This window comes from Anabrus simplex, chromosome 12 (assembly GCF_040414725.1).
Source record: "Anabrus simplex isolate iqAnaSimp1 chromosome 12, ASM4041472v1, whole genome shotgun sequence".
Lineage (NCBI taxonomy): Eukaryota > Metazoa > Arthropoda > Insecta > Orthoptera > Tettigoniidae > Anabrus > Anabrus simplex.
Window position 1 is genome coordinate 63,747,879 of NC_090276.1, and position 26,333 is coordinate 63,774,211.

The 26,333-nt window shown below is 39.7% G+C and overlaps 1 protein-coding gene across 1 annotated transcript in view; it reads right to left on the reverse strand.

The window, feature by feature from the left end:
- HBS1 (translation elongation factor EF-1alpha (GTPase) HBS1) overlaps window positions 1-26,333 on the reverse strand; it is a 167,862-nt gene that overhangs the window by 54,406 nt on the left and 87,123 nt on the right. Inside the window, exon 5 of the mRNA XM_067156259.2 lies at window positions 1,014-1,211. Within this exon, the coding sequence (XP_067012360.2) occupies window positions 1,014-1,211 (198 nt within the window). The remainder of the gene's footprint in view (window positions 1-1,013; window positions 1,212-26,333) is intronic.

A 26,333-nucleotide genomic window follows, 5' to 3' on the forward strand; every position in this document is an offset into this window, starting at 1 on the left:
AACTCTGTTTCAACTTTTCTTTCCATTCTTCTGTACTTTAATGATGCTTCTGGAATGCTGACATTCAGTTCAGTACCGTAAATTCATTTCCGACTACCTATGCAGGGGCACCACGAGCAATATGAAGAAGTGGGGTCTATCTGAAGAGTCAACCCTCTGTGTCTGCGGAGAAGAACAAACCATGGTGAACCTCCTTAATTGCAACTCCTGCCCTCTCGTTTGCACCATGCAAGATTTAGTGAAGGCCATACCAAATGGTCGAGATCTTGCCAAATTCTGGTCCGATATGATATAATTGTTAATTTGAATGTACCTCCAGTATGTTTCTTTACCAGTTAGGCCTATTTAATTATACCTCTTTCTTAACTAACAATTTATATGATGTATTGCTTCTGATACGAATAAATAAATTCTTCTGTAAATAATACGTATAAGAATTTTGCAGGAGTGAGATACTAAACTAATGGTGCGGTAGTTTTCATACTTGACAGCACCGCTTTTCTTGGGAATAGGTATAACAACATTTTGCCGAAAATCGGATGGCACTTCTCCTGTCTCATACATCTTGCACACTAAATGGAATAAGCTCGCCATGCTGGTTTCTCTTAAAGCAGTCAGTAATTCAGAGGAAATGCCATCAATTACAGGTGCCTTGCTCCTATTTAGGTCTCTTGAATTCTGACCTCAATGATGTTTATAATAAAACAAAACAATTTGTGAACTAGCGTAAGGCACACAACATATTGTATCGATAAGGTGGAGCAATGATTACAGTCAATTTGTTAAATTAAGTTGCTTTATGTCGCACCAACACAGATAGGTCTTCTGGTGATGATGAGATAGGAAAGGGCTAGGAGTGGGAAGGAAGCGACCGTGGTTTTAATTAAGGTACAGCTCCAGCATTTGCCTGGTGTGAATATAGACAGGACTTATTGGTTGAAGCATCATCTCTTGTACTCAACACTATTACTGCTGGAAGTCCAGTATCAGAATAACTGTAGAGTAAAACTTACCTTCTTCTCCTTTTTCCGTTGAGATTTCAAAGCCTTTGGTTATGTTCAGGGTTTTAGCACCTGGAGGCACCACCTTAATTGGAATAGGAGATGACTTTTCTTCAACAGGTGTAGTTCTGATTACACCATTGGTACAGCTGCTCGTTTTATTTTCGGACTTGACTTCTGGTGTTACCACGGTGGTGGCCTTTTTCTTACCTGATAAAGAAAGTAAATGCAGAGGGGTACAGTAAATACTTCGTTCAATCTAAATAATTACCTGAGCAAGATATTTTACAAATATTTCACATTATGACTTCATTACACAGGGCTGACCTATCAACTTTCAAAGAGATAAATCCAGGAGGGGAAAAAAAAAAAAAAAAAAAAACCCTTTAGATATGATGTGAACATTTATATCAAACATTAAAAAAAATACATATATTAGATAGGCTGTAGAAAAAATTCTGTTTCCTAAATTAAGAGGGTGATAAATGGTTCTAACACAAGTATTACAAACATAAGAACCAGAGGTCTGTGGTGATTAGATTCGGAACTACTCATGCTTAAAGACCTCAGTTCGGTTACCAACCTCCCAGGTGTTCGAGTAAATGAGACAAGCTGTTTGCTTTTGGTTTACGTTTTAGCTACATAAAATGAAAATTGACAGATGTACAGTACCTCAGCGCAGATGTTCGATATGTCCCCTTCCAACTTGGTGGCACAATTCACGACAAAGACTTGTGTATTTTTTGGAAATTTCCCGGCACTTCTCGGACACGATGAAGACAGAAGGAAGAAACAATGGTCATGCAGACAACACTCCGCAAAAAGAGTGTGACTCATTAACACTCGAGCGTCTGGGAGGTAGGCAGCCAAAACTAATCACCGCAGATCTATGGTTCCTATGTTCATAACACTTGTATTTGTACCACCTATCACTCCCTTAACCCTGAAATGGTATCATATGTCTCCAAGACAGCTGCTCAACTTTCCAGCGGTCATCCCCTCGCATTCTAGTGTCCTAATTCTTTCTCCCTTTATGTACCTTTCAGGAGGAGCGTTAGCACCATGTAGTGAAGGTGCCGTACCGTTCGCTCTGTCTGACCTTCAGTAAAAGCATGGGAAGTTCACCGTGTTGTCTTGCAGACATGTGATACCAGTTATGTGACTACTGTTCATGAGTTCTGTTAATCAATATTTTGGGTTTATTGCGACTAATACAGTTTAATAAAATATTGTTATTACCGACTGTGCTTTGTAATGAATTCATACAATATGGAGCCATGACCAGATCTATCTCAACATCAGAATAGTGATGATGTGGAAACAGAAAATGGTTATTCTCACAGAGTTCTGAAAACAAATCAGTAAAGTTTTGAAAATGTTTTAGAAGGAATAATTAATGAAATATTATATGACAGTGATACTGATTTGGATTATGAGACAGAAAGTGATGTTGAAACGGATTCAGAACAGGAAGTGGATGATAATAAATGGAGGGGAAGACATAGACACGGTGAAAATGACCAAAAACGCATGAATTTTAGACATCAAAATATGAATTCATGCTTTGAGGTTTCCAGTAATTTTGATTCTTTCTCCAATTCTACATACTTTATAAAGAGGTGACATAGCAGAAAAGTAAGGACACTTGCCCTGTGGGTTGCCAGAATGTAGTATCACTTGCCAATAGAAAGATATTTCTGTATTGAAAAGGATGATGGCTCATGGTGTGGATTACTGTAGTCACGTCCTAGTTCGTGAACCATGGGCAACGGCTGGGTGGCCTAGTAAGCGGTTCTGAGAGTCAGGATACCAGTTGCTATGGAATGGGAGTGGGCATCTCGGACATATTCTGAGTCATGGCCCTCCTTGTGCTCAGGCAGTTAGGACTATACAATCCATCAGTGGTCCATAACTCGTTAGAGGAGATATCCTCATTAGGACTATGTGTAAGTAGGTAGCATCCTGCTTCATGAATTTACCGAGCTCAGAAAATTTTAAGCAAGCCTCGGATCTATGGGGGTAACGGAGTCCCACTCCTATTTGACAGGCGAGGGACTCCTTGGAAACTACTTGGCGAACAAAATGGAATTCCATGGGGAGCTATCAATATTAATGGGGCTCATGGAAGAAAGAAAGTAGAACTGGCTGAGTCAGCAAAGAGGATGCATCTGGATGTGCTATTCTCTGGACCACCTTTTGAACAGACTAAAGCAGAAGTAACGTCACTGCCTCGTCACACTCGCCGTTGTTGCCAAATGAACTGGCGGGCGATTCAAAGTTGTACTCCAGCACACCTCATGGATTGAACCTCGAGTGCATTTAAAAGAATTAATGCATTAACATATGCATGTTAGGATCTCATACATTCTTTTAACGGCTTACATCTTTAAACAATTAATTTACTGAATTACATTTTTAATGAACTAACTACAATTTCAGGCTTAAAGCATTGCTAACGAATTCTTTTGACATACACAGTAAGCATTATATTCATTAAATTATTATATAAATATTATTATATCATTATTATATACATTTATATTTATTATTATATAAATATATGGCCCGATTCCATTTGAAGTAGTCCATTCCAAGTATTTGAAATGAGCCTGCCGGAGAGGTCTGTCACGCTACTCATGAGCGATTGATGAATAAGCGAGAGAAGTGATGATTATGTATTTGTACTGGAATTAACTTGAAACTGACCGGGGAAGTTGGGGATCCAGGTGAAAACCTGTTCCACCTCCGCTTTGTTCAGCACAATTTCAATAAATTAATTATTACAAATATATTTTATAAACAATATTATTACATATTATTATTATTATTATCATCATCATCGTCATACAGAAGGTTTGAGCGTCAGCTTACCTTGTGCCGCAGTAATTAATCTGTATCGCTATCGAGTGGCTGCACACCCAAGTCGGAATCAGACACGGGGTCAGCAGCACACGAGGTATCATCACCAGAGCTGGAGCTGTCATCATTGAGATTTATTACAATCTTGTCGTGAAGACGTTCTATAAGGCCATCAACTTCCCCCACGCGATTCTCCGTCTGTTTCACGAGTTCTACATAATTTCGTGTTTGCCCATGTCTCATCTGTGTACACTACGGATTTTCCCTTGGCCCTTACTTCGCGAATACTGCGTAAATACCTATGACGCCAAGCAACAATGTCTTCCCTGTCAATTAACAATGATATCTCCTTCGCTTTATATACTTAAACCCCATAGCTAAAAGTAGCCTCCACATGGTTGTTTTAGAGGACTTTGGAAGTTCCTTGTCATCATTAACAATTGATACCACTTACTTAATGTCGGTAGATCGTTCTCCCTGTACAAGACATGGATTTTTCTCCTTATTGCTGCTCGAGTAAAGGAATCTTACTTCTGAAGACGAGTTACTTTCCTTTCTGTTCCTCTATGCTTTTGAGGTGTCTCCAACCCTTTTCCGGTTTTATTATCAGCTTTTACCTTGAACACGGTTGTAGTCTATATGAAGCTCTCACTGCCTCTGCCGTCTGTCTCGCTGCTTCATGATGGTGGTGGTGATTATTGTTTTAAGAGGAAGTACAACTAGGCAACCATCCTCAATACAACACTAATTAGAGGGAAAAAATTGGAAGGGATCCGACACTTTGAAAAATGAAGATATCGGCCAAAGGAAGACAAGGGCCATGAAGGGCGTGAAAATGAAAAACTCCCTAGCCCTCGCAAACCTAATAGTGTCAGGGCCGGAAAAGAACAAGAGTTGACCAAGAGAGGTCGGATGGGATAGATGAAAGTGAGGAGCCTGGCACAAGTAAGTGGAAGCAATGCCGGGACTTAGCTATGGGCCCTGTGGTCGCCAAACCATGCTCCAAAATTCAGAGCCCCTGCGGCCTCTTTTAGTCGCCTCTTACGACAGGCAGGGGATACCGTGTGTGTTATTCTATCGCCCTCACACACAGGGGGGCTGCTTCATGAACAGCAGTAATACCGCCGTCAATAGTTTTCGCTTGAAAATGCTTACAAACGGACAGAATCATGTTTCTCTCGCTGGACGTAAAAATTTTGCGTTTCTTCTTCAACTTATGACAGTCTGGTGAAATTTTTGTTTGGATCCATTGCACAATAATATCCAATAACGAGTAAGAAGAAACATACAAACGTACAAGAGACTACAAGAATTATGAATTAGCACACACTACGCACATACACTGTTTTTGTAAAAGCGAAGCACACCGATAAATTTCTCTCACTGCTGTTTTAAACAGACTACGATTGGAACTGCACCCACGTGTTCAAGACATCCACAGAGTAAGTAAGTATGGCAGCTCCGCATTAACGGCACCAATGCCAAAACTGGCGCTGAGTAGCGCTCCCCCTTGCCCCCTCACCTACCATGTGACAACACTGCAGGCGCTACCCCTGTCACCCGCGCCATCCCCTACTCCATACACTCACTTCCGCTTTAGTCTGCTCAAAAGGTGGTCCGAAGAATACGAGTAAGTGATATTCGGGTAAGGAGAGATGAGGAAGAGATAGGAGATTATAAAGTGTACATAACGGGTGTTAGAAAGGGAAGGGCAGAATATGGGGTAGGGCTGTTCATCAGGAATACCACTGCACACAACATAGTTTCTGTTAGGCACGTAAATGAGGGAATGATGTAGGTAGATTTGGCAGCTGGAGGAATTAGGACGAGGATTGTCTCAGTTTATTCACCATGTGAGGGTGCAGATGAGGATGAAGTTGACAAGTTTTATGAAGCATTGAGTGACATCGTCGTCAGGGTCAACAGCAAGGATAGGATAGTACTAATGGGTAATTTCAATGTAAGAGTTGGAAATAGAACTGACGGATTGAAAAGGGTGATTAGTAAATGTGGGGAAGATATGGAAGCTAATGCAAATGGGAAGCGTTTGCTGGACTTCTGTGCTAGTATGGGTTTAGCAGTTATGAATGCATTCTTCAAGCATAAGGCTATTCACCGCTACACGTGGGAGACTAGGGGTACCAGATCCATACCAGACAATTTCTTAACCGACTTTGAATTCAGGAAATCTGTTAGGAATGAACGAGTTTTCGGGGATTTTTTGCTGATACAGACCACTATCTGATCTGTAGTGAACTAAGTATCTCTAGGCCTAAGGTAGAGAAAGTGCAATCTGTGTGCAAACGAATAAGGGTAGAATGTCTCCAGGGCGAGGAAATTAGATAGAAGTACATGGTTATGATTAGTGAGAAGTTTTGACCAATAGACAGTAAGCAAGTTCAGGATACGGAAACAGAATGGGTGGCATACAGGGATGCTGTAGTAGAAACAGCAAGGGAATGCCTAGGAACAACTGTGTGTAAAGATGGGAAAAGGCAAACATCTTGCTGGAATGATGAAGTGAGAGCAGCTTGTAAAAATAAACAGAATGCTTATCAGAAATTGCTCCAAACAAGGGCTGAGGCAGACAGGGAATTGTACATAGATGAAAGAAACAGAGCGAAACAAATGTTGTTGAATCCAAAAAGAAGTTGTGAGTGAGATTTTGGTAATAACCTGGAAAGGCTAGGTCAAGCGGCAAGGAAACCTTTCTGGACAGTAATAAAGAATCTTAGGAAGGGAGGGAAAAAGTAAATGAACAGTGTTTTGAGTAATTCAGATGAACTCATAATAGATCCCAGAGAATCACTAGAGAGATGGAGGGAATATTTTGACATCTCCTCTACATAAAAGGAAATCTCTTCCCAGTGGTGTTGCGAACAGCCAAGCTCATGGGGAGGAGGAAAATTATGTTGGTGAAATTACGCTTGAGGAAGTGGAAAAGGTGGTAAATAAACTCCATGTCATAAAGCAGTAAGAATAGATTAAATTAGACCTGACATGGTGAAATATAGTGGGAAGGCAGGGATAAAATGGCTTCATAGTGTAATAAAATTAGCATGGAGTGTTGGTAAGGTACCTTCAGATTGGACAAAAGCAGTAATTGCACCTATCTGTAAGCAAGGGAACAGACAGGATTGCAACGACTATTGAGGCATCTCACTGATTAGTATACCAGGCAAAGTATTCACTGGCATCTTGGAAGGAAGGATGCAATCAGTGGATGAGAAAGAAGTTGGATGAAAACAAGTGTGGTTTCAAGACCTGTCAGGAGCATCTTTTCAGTATGCGCCAGGTAACTGAAAAATGGTACGGGAGGAATAAACAGTTATGTATATGTTTTGAAGATCTAAAGAAAGCATATGACAGGGTACCGAGGGAAAAGGATTTTGCCATACTAGGGGACTATGGGATTAAGGGTAGATTATTGAAATCAAACAGAGGCATTTATGTTGCCAATTGGGCTTCAGTGAGAAGGGATGGTAGAATTAGTTCTTGGTTCAGGGTACTTACAGGGGTTAGACAAGGCGACAAGGCTGTAATCTTTCACCTTTGTTGTTCGTAGTATAGATGGATCATCTGCTGAAAGGTGATAGGGAGGGATTCAGTTAGGTGGAATTGTAGTAAGCAGTCTGGCCTATGCTGACGACTTGGTCTTAATGGCAGATTGTACTGAAAGCCTGAAAGTCCAATATCCTGGAACCTGAAAATAGGTGCAATGTGTATGGTATGAAAATTAGCCTTTCGAAGACTTAAGTGATGTCAGTAGGTAAGAAATCCAAGAGAACTGAATGTCAGATTGGTGAAAAAGCTGGAAGAGGTAGATAATTTCAAGTATTTTGGATGTGTGTTCTCCCAGGATGGTAATATAGTGAGATTGAATCACGGAGCAGTAAAGCTAAAGCAGTGAGCTCACAGTTGCGATCAACAGTATTCTGTAAGAAGGAAGTCGGCTCTCAGACAAAACTATATTTACATCAATCTGTTTTCAGACCAGCTTTGCTTTATGGGAGCAAAAGCTGGGTGGACTCAGGATATCTTATTCATAAGTTAGAAGTAACAGACATGAAGGTAGTGAGAATGATTGCTGGTAAAAACAGGCGGGAACAATGGCAGGCAAGTACTCGGAATGAGGAGAAAAAGGCTAAGTTAGGAATTAACTCGATGGATGAAGCTGTACACACAAACCGGCTTTGGTAGTGGGGTGTTGTGAGGCGAATGAAGAAGGATAGGTTACCTAGGAGAATAATGGACTCTGCTATGGAGGGTAAGAGAAATAGAGGGAGACCAAGACGATGGTTAGACTTGGTTTCTAACTATTTAAAGATGAGAGGTACAGAACTAAATGAGGCCAAAGCACTAGTTGCAAATAGAGGATTGTGGCGACGTTTAGTAAATTCACAGAGGCTAGCAGACTGAACGCTGAAAGGCATAACGGTCTATAATGATGTATGTACGTGTGTAGTAATAGAGTATAAGGTCATTGTTGTTGTTTGAGTCGTCAGTCCAAAGACTGGTTTGATGCAGCTCTCCATGCCACCCTATCATGTGCTAACATTTTCATTTCTACGTAACTACTGCATCATACATCTGCTTGTTATATTCATATCTCGGTCTACCCCTACCGTTCTTACCACCTACACTTCCTTCAAAAACCAAGTGAACAAGTCCTGGGTGTCTTAAGATGTGTCCTATCATTCTATCTCTTCTTCTCACAGCCAAATCGATCTCCGCTCGCCAATTAGATTCAGTACCTCTTCATTTGTGATTCTATCTATCCATCTCACCTTCAGCATTCTTCTGTAACACCACATTTCAAAAGCTTCTATTCTTTCTTTCTTTCTTTCTGAGCTAGTTATCATCTATGTTTCACTTCCATACAATGCCACACTCCACACGAAAGTCTTCAAAAACATCTTTCTAATTCCTATATCAATGTTTGAAGTGAGCAAATTGCTTTTCTAAAGAAAACTCTTCCTTGCTTGTGCTAATCTGCATTTTATGTCCTCCTTACTTCTCCATCGTTAGTTATTTTACTACCCAAGTAACAATATTCATCTACTTCCTTTAAGACTTCATTTCCTAATCTAATATTTCCTGCATCACCTGCCTTCGTTCGACTGCACTCCATTACTTTCGTTTTGGACTTATTTATTTTCATCTTATACTTCTTACTCAAGACTTTGTCCATACCATTCAGCAGCTTCTCGAGATCTTCTGCAGTCTCAGATAAAATAACAATCTCATCGGCAAATCTCAAGGATTTCCTCTCCTTGGATTATGATTCCCTTTCCAAATTCCTCTTAGATTTCCTTTACTGCCTCTTCTATGTAAACATTGAAAAGGAGAGGGGACAAACTGCAGCCTTGCCTCACTCCTTTCTGGACTGCTGCTTCTTTTTCAAAGCCCTCAATTCTTATCACTGCAGACTGATTTTTATACAGATTGTAGATAATTCTTCGTTCTCGGTATCTGATCCTAATCACCTTCAGAATCTTAAATAACTTGGTCCAATCAACATTATCGAATGCCTTTTCTAGATCTACGAATGCCATGTACGTGGGCTTGTCCTTCTTGATTCGATCCTCTAAGATCAGACGTAAAGTCAGGATTGCTTCACATGTTCCTACATTTCTTCTGAAGCCAAATTGATCTTCTCCCAACTCAGCTTCAACTTGTTTTTCCATTCTTCTGTAAATAATACGTGTTGAAATTTTGCAGGCATGAAATACTAAACTAATGGTGCGGTAGTTTTCACACCTGTCAGCACTGGCTTTCTTGGGAATAGTTGTAACAACATTCTGACGAAAATCGGATGGGACTTCTCCTGTCTCATACACCTTACGCACTAAATGGAATAACCTTGCCATGCTGGTTTCTCCTAACGCAGTCAGTAATTCAGAGAGAATGTCATCAATTCCAGGTGTATTGTTCCTATTTAAGATGCTCACAGCTCTGTCAAACTCTAACCTCAAAATTGGGTCTCCCATTTCATCAGCATCAACAGCCTCTTCTTGTTCCAGAACCAAATTATCTACATCTTCACCTTGATACAACTGTTGGATATGTTCCTGCCATCTTTCTGCTTTGTCCTCTTTCCCTAGAAGTGGCTTTCCATCTGAGCTCTTAATATTCATAAACCTAGATTTCCTTTCTCCAAAGGTTTCCCTGATTTTCCTGTATGCAGCATCTACCTTTCCTAGGACCATACAACCTTCGACATCCTTGCACTTCTCCTTCAGCCAGTCTTCCTTAGCTTCCTTGCACTTTCTATCCACTTCATTCTTTAGTCACCTGTATTCTTTTCTGCCCTCTTCATTTCTAGCATTCTTGTATTTTCGTCATTCATCAATCAGGTCTAGTATCTCCTGAGTTATCCATTGATTCTTATTTGATCTTTTCTTCCTTACTAACATTTCTTCAGTAGCCCTGCTGACTTTATTTTTCATGACTATCCACTCTTCTTCTATTGTGTTTCCTTCAGCCTTTTCATTTATTCCTTTTGCAACATGTTCCTTGAAACAATCCTTCACATTCTTTTCTTTCAACTTGTCTACATCCCAACTTTTAGCATTCTTTCGTTTCTTCAATTTCTTCAGCTTCAGATGGCATTTCATGACCAACAAGTTGTGATCAGAGTCCACATTTGCGCCTGGGAAAGTTTTGCAATCCAGCACCTGGTTTCTGAATCTCTGCCTAAACATAATGAAGTCTCTTTGATACCTTCCAGTGTCTCCAGGTCTCGTCCACGTATAAAACCGTCGTTTGTGGCGTTTGAACCAAGTATTGGCAAGGACTAAATTATGATCAGTGCAGAATTCAACCAGCCGACTTCCTCTTTCATTCCTTTGTCCCAATCCGAATTCTCCTACTGTATTACCTTCTCTTCCTTGGCCTACCACTGCATTCCAGTCTCCCATCACAATTATATTCTCGTCACCTTTTACATATTGTATTAAATCTTCTATCTCTTCATATGTTCTTTCGATTTCCTCATCATCCGCTGAGCTAGTAGGCATATAAACCTGCACTTTTGTGGTGGGCATTGGCTTGGTGTCTATCTTGACGACAATAATTCTTTCACTATGCTGGCCATAGTAGCTTACCCGCTGCCCTATTTTCTTATTCATTATTAAACCAACTAAAGCGTTTCCTCAGTTTGATTTTGTGTTGATAATTCGGTAGTCGCCTGACCAGAAATCCTGCTCTCCCTGCCAACATACTTCACTTACACCAACTACATCTAACTTTAGTCTATCCATCACCCTTTCCAGATTTTCTAACCTACCACAGTGATTCAAACTTCTAACATTCCACGCTCCGACTCGCAGAATGTCAGTATCCATCTTCCTGATGATTGCCCCTTCTTGTGTAGTCCCCACCTGGAGATCCGAATGGGGAACTACTTTACCTCCAGAATATTTTACCCGAGAGGAAGCAATCATCGGTACATCATTCATACAGAGAGAGCTGCATGTCCTCGGGAGTTAGTTACGGCTGTAGTTTCCCGTTGCTTTGAGCCGTGTAGCAGTATCAACACAGCTAAGACATGTTGAGTATTATTACAAGGCCATATCAGTCAATCATCCAGACTGCTGCCCTTGCAACTTCCGAAAGGCTGCTAATCCCCTTTTGATGAACCATTCCTTAGTCTGGTCTCTCAACAGATATCCATCTGATATAGTTGCATCTGCGGCTCGGCTATCTGCTTCATTGAGACACGCAAGCCTCCCCACCGCGGCAAGGTCACATGGTTATATTTTGAACACTGTTTAAAGCAACGCGTTGTTTTTAACAAGGTGCATGTTATGTGTCAAGTTCCAAACACAGTAGTAGATATACTTCATATATTTTTCTTTCCTTTCACAGAACACACAGGTAACAGGTTTAGAAAATCTGATTCCAAAAAAAGCTACTGTACAGACATTTCATAGACTAGGATGTCACTTCTGCAGAAATATCTAGCTCAGAAGCAATTAGCAAAGTACGAAATTCAAAGCTATCTCTTGCCCAGTTCATCCATGACAGGGTTCACTTACAGCCCCATTCCCCTTGGACCATTGATGAATTTCCAACACACTAGTCACACTTGTCATATTGCAGTGAACCCCATCATGCATATGGTAGGGTGCAGCGAAGGTGGAGAATGAAGAAATTATGTCATTATATCATTCCTTTTTGTAAAGTGTGCTAAGTTAAGGTAGTGGCAGTAAATCAATTTAATGTGCTAAACTACGGCTTCTCAAAGTCTTCTCATTGTAGCAGGCAGGTTCTTTCATTTAATAAACAGCAAAATCTTTGTCTATCAGATGTTCTCAAAAAAGACCTATGAAATGTTGGTAGCTGCCAATATTAAGCTTAATAAAGTGAACAAGTGGAGTACTTCCAAAACTTCTTAACTATATACGCAATGCAGTTGATCCGAGATGAGGCAACATTGCAAAGCAGTTCCTGTTCTGTATTTCACACACACAGCACAAAATTTTATTAAAGGAGAATTGCATTATTATTTAGCGTATGGCTTATACAGACATAATCAGTAACATACATATATACATATTTACAGCTGAGAAACAAAGCAACTTGTGTTTCACAATTGAATGTCTAATTCTTCGATCCAGCGTGTAGCATCCGGAGTTAGCAGCAGGAAGTCATCCTCATCACCGTGATAGGCTCGAATCCTACATTCCCTGACGATATGACGAACAGTCTGGCAAGGAGCTCCGCAGTCACAGTCTGGATTAGGTAGCTTTTTCCACTTATGGAGAGTGGCTCTGCACCGACCATGTCCTGTTCTGATTCTATTCAGGGTAGTCCAGGTCTTGCGTGGTAGGTGGGATCCACTTGGAAGTCTGGGACCTGAGAAGAAGGTATGAAGGCGCACATCCGTTGCTGCTTCCCATCTACTTTTCCACTCATCAAGAGATTTAAAATCCTTAGCATCCATGTTAGAGGCATCACGCAGAGTTGGATGGCGTGATTTTAGTCTGTTAAGATTCAGAGGTGGCAGGTCACTATTCACGGGTAGACTAGGATTTCTTGAGATCTTGCGAAATTCCTTCATAAGGGCATTAGATCAGCGTAGATCAGGTGGCATTATACCAGTTAGCAGTGGAAGCCAATGAACTGGAGTAGATGTGATTGCGCCAGATATGATGTGCATTGTGGTATTAAGCTGGGCATCAACAAGCCTTGTATGATGACTGTTCATCCAAACAGGTGCACAATACTCGGCACTTGAATACACCAAACCCAAGGCTGAAGATCGCAAAGTGGTATTACAAATATGTACCACTTGCACATTAAACTTCAAATCCAGCTTCTGCTGAACAAAAAGTCTTTTCATAGAACGGACGGTTTTGTCACATAAAAGATTACTACAACACTTGAGACATATACAATATTTATATGTTACCAGTACACAAACTAATTGAAGATTCAATGAGGTAGATATGTTGCGTAGCAACTGATTTGCAAAGTCGACATGCTCATTCAAGAGCTGAAGATTTGAGAATATAAAATTCGGCAAGATTTCAGCGAGTCCAGAGACAGAAACCTCACGAGTTAGCTTCAGTCTACTTCTTCAGTAAGCTGCTTGTACAGAGCATCCTCTGCGCTATAACTCGATTCCGTTGGAAGGCATTACTACCGTTGTTTATAGACATTTGTTATAGTAATGCCATGCAACTGTGTGACAACTGTATGTATATTTCCATCCGTATTTTGAGAAATAAGCGAGGCTTCATTTATGTTGTTACGGATGTAGGTGGCTATTCCATACACATCGTGATACGTCACTCCAAGAGCAGTATAACCAGGGATACAACCTCTGCTTTGAAACTTATCTGCATTAGAAACATGCATTTCCTGAATGGCGACAATATCAATATTGTTGTCCAATAAAAGTTTAGATAGATTAGTCACACTTTGCTTTGCTGATACTTTCGACTACTGTTGTTGTGTTGAGTCTTCAGTCCATAGACTGGTTTGATGCAGCTATCCATGCCACTCTACCCTGTGGTAACCTTTTCATTTCTACATAACTGCTGCATCCTACATCTGCTCGTCATATTCATACCTTAGTCTACCCATACCGTTCTTAGCGCCTACACTTCCCTCAAAAACCAACTGCTCAAGTCCTGGGGGTCTAAAGATGTGTCCTATCATTCCATCTCTTCTTTTTGTCAAATTGAGCCAATACTATCAAATTTAGCCAAATCAATCTCCTCTCACCAATTCGATTCAGTATCTCTTCATTTGTGATTCAATCTATCCATCTCACCTTCGGCATTCTTCTGTAACACCGCATTTCAAAAGCTTCTATTCTCTTTCTTTCTGAGCTAATTATCGTCCATGTTTCACTTTCATGCAATGCCACGCTCCAGACGAAGGTCTTCAAAAACATCTATTCCTATATCAGTGTTCAAAACGAGCAAATTTATTTTCTTAAGAAACGCCTTCTTTTTGTGTAAGTCGGCATTTTATATCTTCCTTACATCTGCCATCGTTAGTTATTTTACTACCCAAATAACAATATTCATCTGACTTCCTTTCCTAATTTAATATTTCCTGCATCATCTCACTTAGACTTTTGTTTTGGACTTACTTATTTTCATCTTGTACTCCTTACCCAAAACGTCCATACCATTCAGCAATTTGTGCAGATATTCTGCAGTCTCAGATAAAATAAAAATATCATCAGCAAATCTCAGAGTTTTGATTTTCTCTCCTTGGATTGTGATTCCGTTCCAAGATTGCTCTTTGATTTCCTTTACTGTCTGTTCTCTATATACACTGAAAAGTAAGGGGGTTAAAACTGCAACCCTGCCTCACTCCTTTCTGGATTGCTGCTTCTTTTCCAAAGCCCTCGATTCTTATCACTGCAGACTGATTTTTATACAGATTGTAGATAATTCTTCGCTCTCGGTATCTGATCCCGATCACCTTCAGAATCTCAAACATCATGGTCCAATCAACATTACAAATGCCTTTCAAGATCTACGAACACCATGTATGTGAATTCTATCCTCTAAAATCAGACGTAAAGTCAGGATTGCTTCACGTGTTCCTATATTTCTTCTGAAGCTGAACTGATCTACTCCCAACTCAGTTTCAACTTGTCTTTCCATTCTTCTGTAAATAATACATGTCAAAAATTTTGCAGGCATGAGATACTAAACTAATAATGCGGTAGTTTTCACACTTGTCAGCTTACAAGTAACAACTCTCATTATTGTTCCGTATTGAAGATGACGTTAGGCATAGATATCAAGGATAATTTAATAAGAAACCACCTATTCAATACATTCCACGTTTAATGTGGTTATTATCTACATGATTTTATGTAAACCTGTACCTGACCTAAATAAGTCTACATAAAATCATGTAGATAATAACCACATTAAACGTGGAAAGTATTGAATAGGTGGTTTCTTATTAAATTATCCTTGATATCTAAGCCTAACACTTGTCAGCATCGGCTCTCTTGGGAATAGGTATAACAACATTTTGCCAAAAATCAGATGGCACTCCTCCCGTCTCATACATCTTACACACTAAATGGAATAACCTCACCATGTTGGTTTCTCCTAAGACAGTCAGTAATTCAGACGGAATGTCATCAATTTCAGGTGCCTTGTTCTTATTTAAGTATCTCGAAGCTCTGTCAAATTCCGACCTCAAAATTGGGTCCCCCATTTCATCAGCATCAACAGCGTCTTCTTGTTCCAGAATCATATCATATCTTCGTCTTTACCTTAATACAACTGTTGGATATGTTCCTGCCCTGTCTTCTTTCCCTAGAAGTGGTTTACCATCCAAGCTCTTAATATTCATGCACTAGTTTTCCTTTTTCTGAAGGTTTCCTTGATTTTCCTGCATGCAGCATCTACATTTCCTAGGACCACTCAACCTTCAACATCCTTGCACTTCTCCTTCAGCCAGTCTTCCTAAGCTGTCCTGCACTTTCTACCCGCTTCATTCTTTAATCGCCTGTATTCCTTTTTGCCCTCTTAAGTTTTTGCATTCTTGTACTTCCGTCGTTCATCAATCAGGTCTAGATCTTCTGAGTTATCCATTGATTCTTAGGTGATCTTTCCTTTCTTACTAGGAATTCTTTAGCAGCCCTAGAGACCTCATTCTTCACGAATGTCCATTGTTCCTCTATTGTGTTTCCTTCAGCCTTTTCATTTAGTCCTTGTGCAACACATTCCTTGAAACAGTACCTCACACTTTTTTCTTTCAACTCGTCTAGATCAAATCTCCTTGCCTTCCTTTCTTTAATTTCTTCAACTTCAAGTGGTATTTCATGACCAACAAGTTGTGGTCAGATTCCACGTCTGCTCTTGGGAAAGTTTTGCAAGTCAGTACCTGGTTTCTGAATCTCTGCCTAATCATAACGAAGTCTATTTGATACCTTCCAGTGTTCCAGGTTTTGTCCACGTATACAGCCATCTTTTGTGGTGCCTGAACCGAGTATTTGCAAGGACTAAATTACGATCGCTGCAGAATTCAACCAGCCGACTTCCTCTTTCATTCCCTTGTCCCAATCCAAATTCTCCTACTGTATCACCTTTTCTTCCTTGGCCTACCACTGCATTCCAGTCTCCCATCACAATTATATTCTCGTCACCTTACACATATTGTATTAAATCTTCTTTATCTTCATTCGATTTCTTCATCATCTGCTGAACCAGTAGGCATATAGACCTGCACTATTGTGGTGCGTATTTGTTAGGTGTCTATCTTGACAACAATAATCCTTTCACTATGCTGGTCATAGTTGCTAACCCGCTGGCTTATTTTGGTATTCATTATTAAACCAACTCCAGTATTTCCCCTGTTTGATTTTATGTTGATAATTCTGTAGTCCCCAGACCGAAATTCCTGCTCTCCCTGCCAACATACTTCACTTACACCAACTACATCTAACTTTAGTCTTTCCATCACCCTTTTCAGATTTTCTAACCTACCACAGTGATTCAAACTTCTAACATTCCACGCTCCGACTTGCAGAATGTCAGTATCCATCTTCCTGATGATTGCCCCTTCTTGTGTAGTCCCCACCTGGAGATCCGAATGGGGAACTACTTTACCTTCAGAATATTTTACCCGAGAGGAAGCAATCATCGGTACATCATTCATACAGAGAGAGCTGCATGTCCTCCGGAGTTAGTTACGGCTGTAGTTTCCCGTTGCTTTGAGCCGTGTAGCAGTATCAACACAGCTAAGCCATGTTGAGTATTATTACAAGGCCATATCAGTCAATTATCCAGACTGCCACCTTTGCAACTTCAGAAAGGCTGCTACCCACCTTTTGATGAACCATTAGTTATCTGGTCTCTCGACAGATACCCATCCGATATGGTTGCACCTGCAGCTTGGTTATCTGCTTCATTGGGACATACAAGCCTTCCCCTTCGCAGGGATGGATTACTACTGAAGGCATGATAAAGATAATGTTTTCTGCCACTGTACAAAAACTACCCCATCAATTACGGATGCAACAGCTAGTCATCTATAAAATACACTGTAATTTTATAATAATAATAATAATAATGTTATTGGCTTTACGTCCCACTAACTACTTTAACGGCTTTTGGAGACACCGAGGGGTCAGAATTTAGCCCTCCAGAAGTACTTTTACGTGCCAGTAAATCTACTGACACAAGGCTGACATATTTGAGCACCTTCAAATATGACCGGCTGAGCCAGGATCGAACCTGCCAAAGTGAGGTCAGAAGGCCAGTGCCTCAATCGTCTGAGTCACTCAGCCCGGCCTGTATTTTTTATTAAAACTCAAAATACTGGCATATGCAAAAAATGATCTAAGAAAAATGCATAAAAGTAAGTTTTAGGTAACTTTGTAAAAACTACTCTTACAGCCTTTGTGAAGTCCTGACCTCATCACATTAGCTACCACTCTCCTGAACAGTTGTTTATACACTGATACTAGTACTGGAAGAACATTTTGCTAGTATATGACTTTATCATCATCAATTTTCTGCTTCACCAAGCTGGGTGCAAGTGTTCACAAGCCTTATCCACTTCATTCCTTTCATCCACAGTTCATTTTCTACTTTTTGCTGCCAATCACATTATGCAAGGTATTTGAAAATTTGCTTTTTGCAAACATCATGGGGTCTCCCTCTGGGCCTCTTACCAACAACTTTCCTTTCATAGTATGCTCTCGGGGTCCTAACTGGACCCATCCTTTTCATATGCCCATACCAGTATAATCTGCTAATTCTAAGGTTTCCAGCAAACTCTTGTCCAATTCAAGTTGTTACCAGATATTCTACTTTCTTACTTTGTCTCTTCTTGTCTTTTGAAGACAAGGAAGAAGGAACTTCATTTCAATGTCTTTTTGAGGCGATGTTCTGCACGACAAGTCAATGCCGCTGGTTCCAGTCCATATGTCAAAACAAGTACAAGATATGTTTTGTACAATGTGAGCTTGAAAGCTTGGGAACTTCAGTTGTACTGGAGTAGTTAATGAACAGAGTGGTAGAATTTTGATGCAGCTTGTATAATATTGCCTATTTCTTCATTTGTGGTATTGTCAGAAAAATCTAAGTTCCCTAAATATTTGAAGTTATTAATAATATCTGAGAAATGAAAATCCTCAGCCTGTTTCCAGTCATTTGACTGGGTCAGGACTGGGATGAAATAAGTGCCCATCTAGCGGCGAGGATAGCAATTGTGCCGGCTACCGAAGCCTATTGCACTCCACTGGGACAATAATTAATGACCAGGGAACGGATTTATATGTAAATATATATCTCTTTAGGAAGCTAAAATTAATTATATTTTGCATTATCTTTACGAATCATGACGGTGTGGAGTTGAAAAATAGAGTATTCATTTTCCATATTTTCGAGTTTAGCACGTTCTATATTCTTCGTCATTAAAATCAATATAGTTCATATTTTGGCTAAAAAGTATTAAAATATATTAAATTAGCAGTCCTCTCAATAATGGAGAAATAAATTAAAAATCTATATTCGAAAAATTAATATTTTAACTGGTGTGCAGGTCATTATCACACCTATCCACGTCTGGGCTGATAAAATAAGCTGATAAGCGGTGTGAAGAGAGAGAGAGGTTGATCCCGGACTGGTGGAGATCAGCCGGTCAGTACCGTGACTATCTGAATCACACTTACAGCACTGATAAGCTGCATTACGTAACATCAACTGTGTCTGTGCCATCATTTCGTAACTAGGGAAATCTCATTCATCGACAATGTGCTAGTGGTTTCCGGATTAGTTCATAATTCGAGCATTCCTCTGATTGCTTCATAACTCCATCTAGTTCACTACCAGTCATTCACAGTTTGAACTAGCAATGAGACGGATCATAGTGTTCTTGTACGTTCAGTGTGTGCAGTTGTATATTGATATTCATTGAAGACATTAACGTTGTTACAATATGCCTAAAGTAGCTCAGTCAACCAGTTTAAAATTGAAAAGTTACATATCAGAATTTAAAGAAGATGGTTTATCAACTGACAGTAAGATATGACTTGTTAATATGTGTCATTATACAGTGGCATCTACTCAAAGGTTCCTTGTGCAACAGCACATTTCAACCAGTAAACACCAGACTAACAAACAACGAGATTCCAAGCAGAGACAGTTGTTTCTGAAACAACCAGCAACTTCCAGTGTAACGTCCGATTTCAACACTGATCTCTGCCGTGCTCTCCTCTCTGCTGAAATACCTCTCTTCAAACTGAATAATCGGTGCTTCAGAGAATTCCTCGGGAAATATACTAAACGATCCATCCCGGATGAATCGACGTTCAGAAAAACATACTCGCATCTCTCACTTTCTGAAAGTTGTGAAATTGAGAATAAAACTGTGGAACAACTAAATCGTGGTACAGGTAAAGTTGCAGATGTAGCAAACATGAAGATGGCCACTGTAGTTTCAAAGAACCCTGGATATGAAGAAATGACAAAGGTTGCTGCAATGCTGTGTGGAGATTTAACTGTAAAACTTACATTGTTTTAACCCAAGCAGATATTTTGAAGTTGAATTATGCCCCCATTACTTCTTCCGATGTTGAACGCAGTTTCAGTCAATATAAATTTGTCCTTAGAGATAACAGGAGAAGATTCACTTTCCAGCACTTAAAAGAACATTTTGTAATTCATTGTTTTGGTAACAGAGAACAGAAGATGTGTGTTCTTCAAATATATTAAAATGAGAAGTGCAACATTATGTTGCATGTAGATCTACTGTGTTTAGCTTCTTTGAACTTTGATACGAAATAGAAATTAACGTTATATGTGTAATTTTAAGTCCATATATAATTCCATATTTCAATAAATAACTAAATATATATGTACATATTTCAGTAATTATTAGTACATATGATACTGGAGTGTGTCACTGGAATGAAATATGACAGGGAAAAGTAGAGAAACTCAGAGAAAAACCTGTCCTGCCTCCACTTTGTCCAGCACAAATCCCACGTGCAGTGACATGGTTTTGAACCACAGAACCCAGTGGGGTAAGGCCGGCACACTGCTGCCTGAGCCCCGGAGGCTTAATAATATCTACTTCTTCATTTTGCACTCATAGTACAACTGCTTCAGAATTTCACTAAACCAACAGTTTTTGTTCAGCTGATGATCATTCCCATTCTTTCAAATTTTTCTAGCCCAAGATCTAGTTTACCTTGATCTTCCGCTTCTGTCTCACCCTGTATTGTAACATCATCAGCAAATGCAAGTGCTTTTGTTGTCTGATCCTTAATTTTCACCGCTTTTATAATCTCAACCATTTTAGTTAGAAGTGGTGATAGACAACTTCCTTGTTGGATTTTGCTCTTGATTTCAAAACTACTTCACCGGCCTCCTTGAATTTGCACACAGCTCTCTTTTGTCTGGACAGACTATTTATCAAATGGCAAACGTGTATTGAACAAGTAAACCTTATATAATTAAATTCTTTCAGAACTTTATCTTAGATATTTAAAGTCAATACAGAACTGGAATGAAGTTCATTACTTGTAATATGAAATTCATCAAATGTAATATGGAACAGAAGAGTAACCTTAACTACGCCAGTGAGAATGAAGTCATAAAATAAAGAGTTCACTCATCTTGTAAGAGAAAAGCAGCTGAAAATGCTGCAGAGCATCCAAGCAAATCGATAGCAAAATCTCTACAAGGAGAAGGCATCTCTGTCAACATTGTCCCCACTCTTTGCAGATTTAAAGTAATTTTGTGAGTCTGCAGTCTGGATTGAATAAGTAGGACGCCTTAATTAAGGTACCCACTATTTCCCGGATCCGAGCTCACAGCTCCGCGCTCCTAACCACATGGCCAATCGACGGTTATCTAACTTCTTAACTGTCAACGTAACAAATAGTTTCTACTAGTGTCTTTTCTACTTGTGGCTGAAACAAAAAATTGAACTCACAAGTGAGTGGTTCAAGAGCATCATGCTGTCCAGGCATGTGGCTCAATGTGTAGCTCTGATAAGTCAGCTATACTAACATCTAGTCCGGCTCCATGGTTAAATGGTTAGCGTGCTGACCTTTAGCCACAGGGGTCCCAGGTTCGAATCCCGGTAGGGTCAGAAATTTTAACCATCATTGGTTAATTTCTCTAGCACGAGGGCTGGGTGTATGTGCCATCTTTATCATCTTTCATCTTCATCATGACGTACAGGTCGCCTACGGGTGACAAATCAAAAGACCTGCACCTGGTGAGCCGAGCATGTCCTTGGACACTCCCGGCACTAAAAGCCATACGCCATTTCATTTCACTAACATCTATATACTAGATCGTGAAAGCGAGCTAGTTTGTAGTTTTATACGACTGTTGATTTTGCTTTCTGAAAGTCTGTGACTTTGTTGTTCTCATTTCATAACGTACTTCGGTATTTATCCACTAGAGTAATGGAAAGGAAGAGCTTCATTCTTACTGTACACTTCCTACATCAAAGTTAAATCTCAGGAATTGTTCCCCTCAATCAGTGTTTGATAAATCTAAGCAGAGAAAAACTAATCGGAGGCTGAAAAGAACATGGCTTCACCGGGCAAAAATTAATCACCGTAGTGCGCACGCACAGATGGATCGTTAAGCCTCTACAGATGGCGCAGCAAACAACTCCCATGATCAACCACAAGCACACTGCCTCTATGTGAGCATACGGCAGTAGCGATCAGTGAGACCTTGGTGTTTCAAGCGGACAGTGTACGTCAACACAGAGTGGCAAAAAGTGGCAATCATGTTGAGCCGTGCTCATAGCCATACAGTGCATGAAGTTGCTAGATTTGTTGGTGTTTCACAACGGACTGTTCAACATATCTACAAGCAGTGGTGTACTATACATGGCCATGAAACACGTCAGAATTGTGGTTGGAAAAAGATCCCGACTAAGAAGGATTGAGGACGCATTTCATGGCTTGTGAATCAAAATTGCTTCCAAACCCAACAGAAATTGCGGCAGTCAGTTAATGAAAGTCAACCCAACCTGTTAGCGATGGAACATTCAGACGGGAACTGCATGCAATGAACATTTGGAGTCTGTCACCTCGCAAGAGGCCATTGCTCGCACAGGCACATACAGCTGTGCGTCTTCAATAGGCTAGAAATCATCGAATGTGGACAGTAGCTGACTAACGGAACGTAGTGGGGTCTGACAAATCACATTTTTGCCTACATTCCAATGATGCATGTCGTTGAGTGCACCGACGGCCAAATGAAGGATTTCATCCTGGAAGTGTGCAAGGTCAGGTTCAAGCTGGAGGTGAATCTGCGATGTTTTGCAGGTGTTTTTAGTATCATGGTTGGGCCCGCACACTGAAGTGACCATTAACATGAACCAGCATGTTTATTTTAAATTCTGGATGATCAGGTGTTGCCTTTCATTCAACATATGCATGGTGAGTACGGTACTGATATCTCGAGTTTTCAAGATAACAACAGCCAAGTTCATCCGGCTGGACGCATATGCGACTGGTTTTATGAACATCCCCACACTCTATTACATCTCAATCGGCCCGCAAAATCATCTGACTTGAACCCCATTGAAAATCCGTGGGACGCTGGAGCAGCAGGTAAAACACAAACATCAGCATTCTCGCAATTTGGTGGAACAGTGCGATCAAATCTCAGCGACTGGCTTAACCTGGATGTGGCGTACCTGCACAACCTTGTGGACTCGCTTCCTAATCGAATCCAGGCGGTTAACAAGTCCAGAAGCAGAGTTACACAGTATTAAATGATGCTTATAATGATTTCTCCAGGGGAGACTAATTTTTTGTCCAGTGAGCTGACTATGACTAGAGATGACCTAGCAAGATACTAATGGGTTGCATTCATGTTTCACCTAATAAACAAAGAAAACAATGACTGAATTTCTTGCTATTTACCATTTTTAAAGTTAGAGCACTTATATCCAGTCTTTTCCAGCTTTCCCAATTTGTTGGTTGCTCAGTGCAAAGGAAGGTAATAGATGATACAATGTTCTGGCTATCTGTCTCAGTGCAGAAAGTGTCTCAGCATGATACAGTTCTCAACTATTACCATTCTTCAATATCAACAAGATGTAGGTAGATTCATATTTCTCTCTTCCATGCACACAAAATAAGAAATTCATTGGTCAATATTAGTATAAAAATTAATGAACATTTACTCTACAAGTGATTTTGTAAAACAGCTTCAAAGTATCAGTTTAAAATACTGTACAGTATATCCCAGTAAAATAAATAAATTTCAATAAGCAAAATATACTCACCAGCATTATTACATCAGTAATTCGGCGTGAAGGAACTAAAATATTATACTCCTCCTTGCATGACCGACCTTTCTCAATTCTTAAATGAACAAAATAAAATTGGCTACAAAATACATTTATGGCACAGGGTACTAAGAATTGATAACCTGACTTTCCTTCAAGTTAATCCAGTTTTAGTAGTGTCCAAAACCAACTATGGGTGTAATGGAAATGACTGTACATGCTCCTCCAATCAAGTAAAAAAACACAACACATTACAACAAGTAATGTAATGGAAACCATGTTTGCTATAACAAGTGACTTAAGAGTTGGTTCACTAGACTTGCCTTGCATCATTATGTACACACACGTTTCCTTTTATCCCTGAGAGCCTGACGAGTATGGAGTTTGCTATGCTTTTGCCTGTTCTTTTTGATGACCACAAGCTACTTGTGACCTTGTTAGAGGTGGCCAGGACGGATCACTTGATGTTTTTGGGGTACAGTAGAGCAGAGCACGTTTCAGTGCTTGACTTGGCACAATTTTTAATACCTTCCAGTGAAACTACCAAGACTTAGGAGAGTGAAAAGCAATCAAAACCTCACCTATTACGGATCTAGAAACTTAAATTATTAAAATACGCTTCATCAAAATTAGATGAAAAATAAGGTTAGGACGATTATTGGAAGAACACACCTTTTCTATAATTCTTAATCTTTTGTATTTTTGTGATTGTTTTATGAACATATATTTCCTAAAAACCGGTATCATCTGCACTTTATGAATTGAAATAGTTAGATTTAATGCTTAGGTACTATGAGAACATTAATTGTTATGAACACTCAAAAGTACCCTATTCATGCAAATATACTTTGCCAAATTAAATAAATCATTGATCTATCTATCTAGTACACTTAGATGCATGGTAAACACAACATGCATTTAGCAGTCCTCCGACTTTGATACCTAAGAGTCTAATAAACTTAGGACCCCCACCGCAAGCAAGACACGGCTTGCTTTTCACAAACCAAACTGTTTGCTTTGTCTAGTTATTTACTATAAGTAAAGCAAGCAAGATGGAAACCGTGATATGTCTAGCGTCTATAGATCTAAAGAAGCCGACTTCAAATTTACTTCTGATTCTTAAAAAAAAAGATCAGTAATAACATCCTCCATAAGCTGTGTGGATCCACCTACAGATTGCCAGCAATTGCCTTATGATCTTCAACCTTGAGTCTGTTTTTTTCAAGACCTGGGTAACCTAATGTGCACCAGTGTGGATGAAAAATCATCAACAGTTTGATAATTCGACTAAATACCACTGTATACATAATATATGGTGCAATAAGACCCTCTCCAGTGCACTGGTTCCCACCGCTTACTGCCTTCTGATTTTTGCAGATCCACTGCCCTTATAAAAAAATTCATAAAATCTGTGACAATCCGCAGCTTCCAGTGCAAGCATCTCCCTACCGCAATAGGTTAAAGACGCTGGCCATATCTGTGTGATACCCCCGACGTGGCGACAAGAGGTTTTAATCAGGGTGACCATATGCCCTCGTTTATTGTGTACTGTTAAAATAATTTAAATCATATCCAGGTAAAGATATAAATATTCGCTGTGTGTCAAATTTTTCTTGTGAAGTTGTACTTAACAACCATTTACCTATTTTGTAACAATTTGTAAACTGAGGGCATTTCTAGGCAAAGTGTTCTGACGTTGTTCCACAGTACTAGTATTTCATGTATGAAACTTTGGCTAGAAAAGTGTTTTCCTGGCTCTAACCAATTCAGTTGGATAATATTGCCAAACAATAGTTTATTGAGGTTCGAGTTTAAAACTTCAACCAATAACATCAATTCAAATGTCAAATCTAATTTAAGAATTTACATTAACTTGTTTTTCAATTGTCTACAGTGAATAAGATTCATTACTTACAGTAAAATATGACAAACAAAGTCATATTTTTCAGTTTCCTCAAAGACTAATGTGAATACTCTGAATCTCCTCAAAACTGTGGAATACGTACTGTGTTTACTAGGAACATCAGCACGTGTAAAAAGAGAACAGGAAGAGGCAGCGTGATGACGTAAAGTGTGAAAACTTCCATAAAACTTAACTATGACTACAGCTGCAGTCACGTTTAACTAATAGAAAGTGATGAAGATATCATACAAAAGGCTGCATCCTCAGAAAAATTCACACGGTACGTGAAGGAGCCCACAACTGGACCGCATTCATGTACCGCTAAGCGAGACACATTTCTAAAGTAACGTTATGTTTTACTAAAAGTGTTGTCTGGTTCCATGGCTAAATGCTTATTGTACTGGCCTTAGATCCAACTGGGTTGGAAATTTTAATCTTCATTGGCTAATTTCTCTTGCTCGGAGAATGAGTGTGAGTACCGTTTTCAACATTAGAATTCATCCTAGGTAGGGCTCTCACTCGACCTGCAGAGAACTTAACTGGGAAACATGGAGTATGGTTTAGTCTAACATGCATAGTGGATTACATCCAAGTAACATACAAATAACTCATAGGGGAGAGCAGAGAGTATAGTCTGTATATTAAGGTAATAATAACGTGGTTTATTAACTTTTAGAACAAATAGTGGCACATATTTCATTTATAAAGGAATAAACAGTGTGCTAAACAGGAAACAAGGGATATGGAAAGATTTTCATAGACGACAATCAACAATTTGTGGATAAAGCTAGAAGCAACTATTGGGAGAGCCC